General features: G+C 46.9%; 1 protein-coding gene across 1 annotated transcript in view; it reads right to left on the reverse strand.

Annotated features, from left to right (window-relative positions):
* Positions 1-930, reverse strand: part of LMTK2 (lemur tyrosine kinase 2) — a gene marked incomplete at both ends in the record, with an annotated part of 35424 nt that extends 34494 nt beyond the window's left edge. The window contains one exon of the mRNA XM_084270903.1: positions 774-930. Within this exon, the coding sequence (XP_084127029.1) occupies positions 774-930 (157 nt within the window). The remainder of the gene's footprint in view (positions 1-773) is intronic.
* Positions 931-8235: the final 7305 nt, after the last annotated feature.

An 8235-nucleotide genomic window follows, 5' to 3' on the forward strand; every position in this document is an offset into this window, starting at 1 on the left:
CCCAAGCCCTGAATCCGACCTGGCTGTTAGCTATCAGTACTAACACTCCTCTGACCAGTAATTCATACTATTGTGAGGACCTTTTTTTTTTTTCAGTTTGTACTTTTAAGACAAACAGGAAAACAAGCAAGAGAATCAGAGGGGTTTGCGTTACCTAACCCAAGAGACAAATAAATGCGAACTCCGGGACTATTTAGAGAGACTGGGCCGGGGGGGCTGGGGGGAATCCGACTAATCTGACCGGAAAGGAGGGAAGCGCCGTCTGCCTCCACCCAGGAGCGGCAGTCCCGGTGATTCACCGTTAGAACAAGAGTCACGCCGCGGTCTGCAGAGGCTCGGACGGGAGCCACTCCGGAGCGAACGTCCGTGGGCAAACACGCAGGGCGACGGAGCACGTAGCTCAGCCCAACGAGACCGAGATACCTCCGGCGGGATATCGCTCGATGCCACAAGCGCCAGACGTGACCTACCGGCCGGGAGCCGCAGCCCGCCGTGCCGGGGAACCTCATCTGCCCGCCGTGCCCTTCCCGAGCCTTCGGCGAGGGGAAGGAGCCGAGCGCGGCGCGGAGCCCTGCCCGCAGCACGGGGGAGGGACGGGGGCTTAGAAACCCGCAGTCCCCTCGCTCCCCCGCCGCAGAGCCCCGGGCCCCAAGCGCGGGGAGGTCGCGCCGAGGCCCCCGCCGCTGCCCCGCTCCCAGGCTCCCCCTCGCAGGCCCCCACCGCGGAGCCGCTCCCCCAGTCCCGCTTCGCTACGCCGCCTCGCCGCGCCTCACCTGCACCTGCTCGCGGAAGCGGAGCCGCCCCGCCGCTCCCCAGGAGGAGCGACAGTAGGAAGACGAGGACGAGCCCGAGCGGGCGCTGGGGTCCGAAGGGCAGCGGGCCGCCCCCCCACCGCCCGGCGACCCCGCCGAGCCCCCCGCGCTCCTGCATGCCCTCCGCTCCCGGCCCGAGGCTCGGCGCTGAACGAGGGGCTCGAGGTTCTCAGCGTCTCCGGCGAGCCCCCGCGGCAGCCGTCGCCTCCCGCCTCCGCGGCGCGACCGCCCGCGGCATCGGGCCCCGCTCTCCTCACAGAGCCCCACCAGCCCCTGCGGACGCCGCCACCACCGCCGCCATCTTCCGGGCTACCTGACCGGGAGGGGGTGGAGCGCGTTGCCGAGTGATAGCCCAGGGTACCAATCAACCCGCGCCTCACGGTCTGGGGGCGGGATTATTGGCTGGGAGGGGACTAATCCGCAATTGACAGCCAGAACAGCCAGTCGCTCTGCGCAGAGCCAGGTAGGGCGAGCGAAGGCTGCGGCGCGAGAACGGCGGAAGGCGTTCGCCAATCGAGTCGCGCTCCTGCCGCTCGGAGAAGGGCGGAGCTTCCCCCGGATTGAAGTCGCGCTCCGCCAACCGAGTGGCGGCGCGGATCCCGAGGGCGGGAGCGGGAGGCGGGGCCTGGCTGAGCCCGTGCGCAGGGCACGCGGGAGGAGCGGGAAGGGCGCCGCCTGGAGGCTGGGACGCGGTCGTGTCGCGTCGGGTACCTCCGCGCCCCGGAGCCCGGGTCCACAGCCGCGCCCGCCCGTCTCCCAGACCTGGGCCGTATCCCGCTCCTCCGCGCCAGCCCGGGCCGGGAGACTCCCGCGGGCGCTGAGCGGGGGCGGGCCACGGCCCCCCGGGGCAGTCTGGGCTGCCCACCCGCAGCTGGCTCTGTGCGTGAGGCAGAGCGAGGGAGAGGCGGGGAAAGGCCGAGCCCGGAGCAGGAGCGGGCATGGGCCGCCCCGCACAGGTGCGCTTGGGCTGTCAGACCCCTCTGCGGGGCGCGGCCACGGGCGTGAGCCGCCCTTCGCAGCCCGGGCGGGCTCGGGGCTGAAAGTGACCTCCCTGCGGCAACGGCGCCCGCAGGACCCAGGAGTAAAGGCTGTTCTGGTGGGGTTGCGGTTCTGCTGTGCTCGGGTGATGAGCGTGAGGCGGTGGTTTTCATGGCATGAAGCATTCAAGAGTCAGGCTCCATGTAGGGAGACATAGGGAAAGGCCGTACGCCTCAGAAACTAGACTTCCACTCTCCAAATGATTTTGTGAGAAGTCTAATTATGTCAAGATTATATAATGACTCTGGGAGCACAGGCTGTCCTATGACATATACAGTGAGTGCACCCCTGGGACGTGGGGATGGGAGAGCTTTGTCCTCAAAGTAGTACTTGGAACACGATGTCCAGGAAGACACAACATAAACCTAAACCCCTCTGTGTCACACATTTTTTCTAGGGTAATTTCTCTCCTGTCACAGGGATGTACTTCATACTTTCTCCCTACCAAGCCTCTGTTGGCCCCCTCAGATACAAGCCAGTGTCTTTGGCTTGAAGATACTCACTAGTACCAAATGACCCATATTTTTCTTAATGTTCTAATTATTTTTTCTTCTAAGGGAAATCCTTTACTTGAATAGTGATGCGGAAGACAATCTCCTCTTTTGCTGTTTTCATAAACTATTAGTCATTACTAATGACTAATATCACGCTGCTTATTGTGAATTACTTTGTTAAAAGCAAATACAAACCTATAAAGTATTCCTTGTCTGTAGATTTTTCCCTTTAAAATCCGTGATACACAATATGTAACACATCCATAAATAATTCTGAGGTTCACAGTAGCCACAGACATGAAGTTTAAAAAGGTTTACACTGCCAGGGTGGTCTCATTTCAACAGTGAAAACAATTCGCCACATTTTGAACACAGCAGCCTGCCCTACTTCCCAGCCCACCCTGTCATCATTGAATGCCTGGGTTTCAATGTAATTTTCTGATAAAGCATCATGTTGTAATACCAGCCGGGAAGTTATGGCAGCATATCATTAACAGGACTTGTCAGAGCACTATCCTATAATGGTTACCTGTGAATTAGTCACTGGTAGAAGCTAAATAACCAAAGCTTCCAGTCCTTTGTTCTCCCTGTTAGTCACAGTTACTCCCTATCTTCAAATACACCACGAGCATCACAAGAACACAAAGATGCAAAGCCTAATCTGCCCTCATCAGGGAAGGTACCATTCCCCCTTTTATGATTTCTGCAGTTAAACATTTGTAAAAACTACATGAAGCCAATGGGATGAGCAAACTAATAGCAGGGAGTCCAAAAGGTGCTTTAAAAGAAACTATATTTACTTAAACAGAACTCCTCCTGTACACAAAATGGGATGTATTACCACATATCACTGCCTCATGTTTCTTGATTATGCGCTGTTATCGTTGCCAAATTACTGAAGCCACTGTTCCGTGTGGGAGGTGTTAAAACCTTTTTTTAGAGACAGATAATTGGATCAACTAAAGGATGTTGATGGTTTTATTTTCAGTTGGTTTTCTTCAATATTTTTGATAACATTATTGGTGTGGAAGGAATATTGTCTAGCAGACTGAGCAAATTGCCAGAGGGGTGTTAAAGGTCTTCAATGTAAGTGTGAATAAAGCCCCAAAAGATTCACAATTTGCTTACTACAACCCAGAGTATCACTGAGCATCAGGAACAGAGCTGATTACAGAACCAAGGTCTCTATTCCAGGTCACTGTTTTAAGCATAAAGATTAGTTTCCATATATATGAATGTTGGGACACACGCCCTGCTCTCGCTCTCCCTGGAAGAAAAATCTCTTATACTTTCATACATTTATATAACCTTTTCTTTCCCTACCAGAGTGGTCTTTTTATATTTAACAAAGTGTTTTGCTTCTGTACCTGATAGAGACCAAACAAATACCACTGATTTTAACCTCCACTTTGAGTCATAAGTGACCTAATAGTGTTTTTATATAACTGGAGGCATCTTAGTTCCAATACTACTGCATCCACACTGACTGTACATGGCTCTCTAGAAAAACTGGCTAAAGAAAGCTGGGTTCAAAACCATCAATGAAGGAAATTTGCTTATTTCAGCCAAATGTTTTCCCCTTGGTATCCCTCTGTCACTCTAATATGGGCTCAGAAGTCCCTGATCTCTTCCCACAGATGCCTAAGCTTGCACACGGAGAAACGAACCTCTGAGAAACATGGCAGGGCATATTTCAAATCTCTGGTAGAATATTCAGTTTGTATTCATTTTAAAATGCATTTAATAGAAGATGCAGCAGCTCTTGTTAATCCATTCCTGGTAAATCCATTAAGGAATTACGTTCTTCTTGGGAAATGTTTCCTGTTTGGATTTGTATCTGCCACTCATGTCGTGGAAAATCTGGTACAGATTTCCTTTCTGTTGCCTTGGGAATACCCACTGTGTATTGATGGGCCTGATCTGGAAGGGTGCTACCTACTCTGGCTCCAAACAGTTCCTTACTTTGAGGAGGTTTTCAAACTAAGATACGAAGATGGATCACAATTGTAAATGTATCTTATTCAATCCATTTCATTTTACTTTATTTCCTTTATCAAGCCAAACTCATTTTCACTGTCCACTGAACCATCCTATGGAATCAATGGAGTTAAAAGAATGAGGTTTTGTGAAGGAGCCTCTAAGTGACCCCCCAACAGGCGTAGGAAGTGCCAATATCAGCACCAATTTCTTCACAACAGGATTCCATCCTGGCTAACAAGAAACACAGTCATGTGTGGCCAAATTTCTTTCCCTACTTATTACTCTGATAATGTTGCTACCAAAATGCCAATTCATGTTGATTTTTGAAACTGGATTTTATGCCACTGGCAACTGTCTAAAGCTGGACTAAAAGATGCATCTGTGGTGACAGACCTGTATCTTACAGCCTCCTATAGAACCTGTCACCAACATTTAAAGAGAAAAATTGTGCGTGCCTGTTCTCTCCAAAAGTATATGAGATTTATCCAAGTCATTTCCATTAACACAAAAGCAAATGCAAAACGTTGACTTCTGTGTGGAGAAGCTGTTGTAAAACTTTCATGGCTCCATTAGAAATTCCTTGCCATCCTCTATTTATTTTTAGCAAACACTAAACTGTGTTCTCTATTAAATTTTGCTATAGATGCAGCAAAGCAATACTGATTGTAGTGAGAAGCTATTTAACCAAATGAATGTCTAATGCAGTACTGGTCTAAATCACATCATATGTGTGTCACGGGGAAAAAAAGTAAGCAAGTCAGAATATTCTCACAAACAGACCAAGATACAACAGATCAAACAAGGAGGTTTCAGTTCAGCCCCTCCTAACGTGGTATTTTCATTAAGGCCGTAGTGGAAGCTGCTCAGCAGCTCTTCAAAAACTCAGTCTATCTGAAGCAAGTGTTACTGCTTACAGCTTCATGTGTTTTTACACTGTAGGTGCGATGTGACAAGAACTGCACTCCTGCAAAGGAACAGCTCAGCATCATTTCAACCTAAAGTGCAAGGGCTTAGTAAAACTACCTACAAGTTACAGAGCCAGTGCCTCCTGAAAACAAACAGGCTGCAGCCAACGGTCCAGTGATCAGCCCTGTTTAAAGAAGTATCTCCCTGTGTAAATTCTGTTCACAGAAACGTGCCACAAAAGCACTACTGCTTCTGGACCTCTGGACCTGCAGGAATCTCTTCAGGACAAATCCTTTCAATAAAGGAAGGCAAACATTTGAGCAGAAGATATAATATGATTTGCATGTCTCACTAACAAGTAATTCTAGTACTAAATATTATACATCACCACTAGAATGTGTCACCTGTTGAAAGAGAAAAATTGAAGGAGTTATTCAGAGCTGTGCTTTGAGTCCTATCAAACAGGGTATTCTTGATGAACCTGCCTATTAATTTAATCCTCTCCATCTCCATACCACTTTATACCTGACTTTATAAAAAATAATTAAGAAAACCCCTCATACAAGTGCTAGTTCTCATTAACATTAAGCTGAAGCTCAGAGATTAAAGAAGTTTTTTTTACATATGTAGGCAGTCACCTCTCACTTTAAATACCTTTAATAACCTGGTCTTAAGAAACTGCTCCAAAATTAAACTAGAAATTATCTTAGACCAATTGCATTCCCCTTCAACAGTTTCTCAAGTCCACCCTTAGTTGTAGTATAAGCATAAGTAAAGGCTTCAGGCTAAGGACCATTCCCTGTATGGGGAGGGAATTCATCACGAGTTGGCAATAATTTGCAATACCAAAGGGAAATTTCAAAAAAAGCCCTTGGATCTAGAGACCAGATCCAGGAAGGGATTACAAAAACAGGGAGAGCTGCTCACCTACAGATACCTGGTGGTGCTGATGCTTTTCAGCTCCCAGCTAAAGCGCACGCTTGGCAGAGAAACACAAGGGTTCCAGATGTGGAGGAAGGCGCAGTGCACTGAAGCACCGTGAGCGAGGGAAGGATCCACCTCATCCTGCAGTGCTGATGCTTTGCAGCCTTATTTATTTTTCTTGTATTACTACATGTTGCCTTCCAGAGCACTGAAACTTTGACATGACCAATGAGGCAGAGAAGAATCGAGGTGAATCAAGACAAATTAACCAGGATGTGGCAGAATCTTGCCAACTGAGCAAGGAGCACAAGCCAATATATCCAGCACATGTACACTGGAAAACATAATTTGTTATATTTCCATTTATTTTTAATAGTTAGGGGTTTAAAAGCCCAAATTCAGACCAAGAACCATTTACTGAAGGTAGTAATTGGACACAAATTTCTGTGCTATTTGGTAATTGGAATAAAGTATCTCAGTGAAAATTTGGTGTGGAGAAAGCCATGAAAACCAAATCTTACATGACAGACAAGAACAACTCAGTGGAAACAAACTGCAGATGCATTTTACAAAACCTTGGCACTTTTAAGGACAGTGTCTTATTTTAAAAGTTTACTTACTAATTTTAACTAGTTAGTTACAAAACCCAAACAGACCTGAAACGTGTAGCTTATTTTTCCTTACCCTTGCAGTCTGAGAGTCTAAAGGGAGTAGGGCTGCTTCAGTGACTGGTATTACTCATGCCTCTCAGTATACGCAGAAATGTGTCTCATATTTTTAGTGTGGAACTCCAGGAAAATCCTGGGAATGATCCCATCTTATACAAGCAGTAGCCACCAAAGCACTAAAGACATTTTCCAAAGCACTCACCTCTTTGTTGTTTTTATTTTTTCTCAAAGCTTTGACTGAACAGAAAGGGTCTAATTTCATTCAGTGTCAGTAATTACAATTTTCCTCTCCAATCCAGGAAGGGAAAAATTCCTCCAAATAAGAAATGTGTTTATGGAGAACTGGTTCTTTTCTTTTGCTATCAAAGTAATGTAGAAACCAATAAACATACCTTTGTAGGGTGTTTTGGATGTTTATAGTATATCAGGCAACACATCATCCAAATTACTGCTGAAGAGTAGGAAGGGATTTGATGACAAATTGCTGACTATTTATGAATTTTGTGAATCAGCTACTATATGCAGCTATCCTGAGTAATGAGGAAGAAGTGGTGGCTGATTATTTTTTTTCTTCATGATTTCCAAATGTAAATTATTTGAACACAAAGGAAATTCAACCTAACCATGCAAAGCTAATCAAAACCCAAGGGCCATAGGATGTTCACCAAGAGGATCTCTTATCCAGATCTGTACACAGTACCACAAGGATGTGCTGTTTCAGCACTGTAAACTCCATGGGGTAGAGTGGCTATCACTGCCAATTGAGAAAACACCATAAGAGATTACACTAGATGAGAAAACAGTTAAGACCACCTTTGCCAAAATTTTAATTCCTCTACAAGTGCACACTACCCATGCTAAGTAATTCTGACCATCCACATTGCAGGTGGTGTACCTACTCTGAGACATTAGAAAATACTAAAATCACACCTACTTGAAACTTCCTCTTAAATGCAGAAGCAGACTAGGAATAAAATAAGGAAAAAACTCAGAAACTTCATGTCATAATGTGCCACACAAACACCCAGAATGATTTCCTCTTGTGTTATGAGCATGTGCTACCAGTACATGGCTGGAAAGATGCCTAACAAGCTGACAAATTCTGAATTAACCTTGTGTGAGCACAGCTCAGGTTATCTATTTACAAAGTCATACCACAGGTGTTGCCTACAGTGGGATATTACAATAAGCAGCAGTTAACAGAGCTATTCTCATTGTGATGCAACCCAGGTGCTCGGTTGTGCCTTATCAGTCTTTCTAGCTAGTGCTCTCAATTAGAAATTCAGAGAGCCTGGCATCTGGCACAGGAAGACAACAGAAATTACCATCCCCGTTTCCCAGGGGTCATGGATTAAACATGGCTTGCACCTGCTCTGTTACTGCTGAGCTGGTAAAAGCAAGATTACCACTTTT

Source organism: Gallinula chloropus, assembly GCF_964237585.1.
Source record: "Gallinula chloropus genome assembly, chromosome: 15".
Lineage (NCBI taxonomy): Eukaryota > Metazoa > Chordata > Aves > Gruiformes > Rallidae > Gallinula > Gallinula chloropus.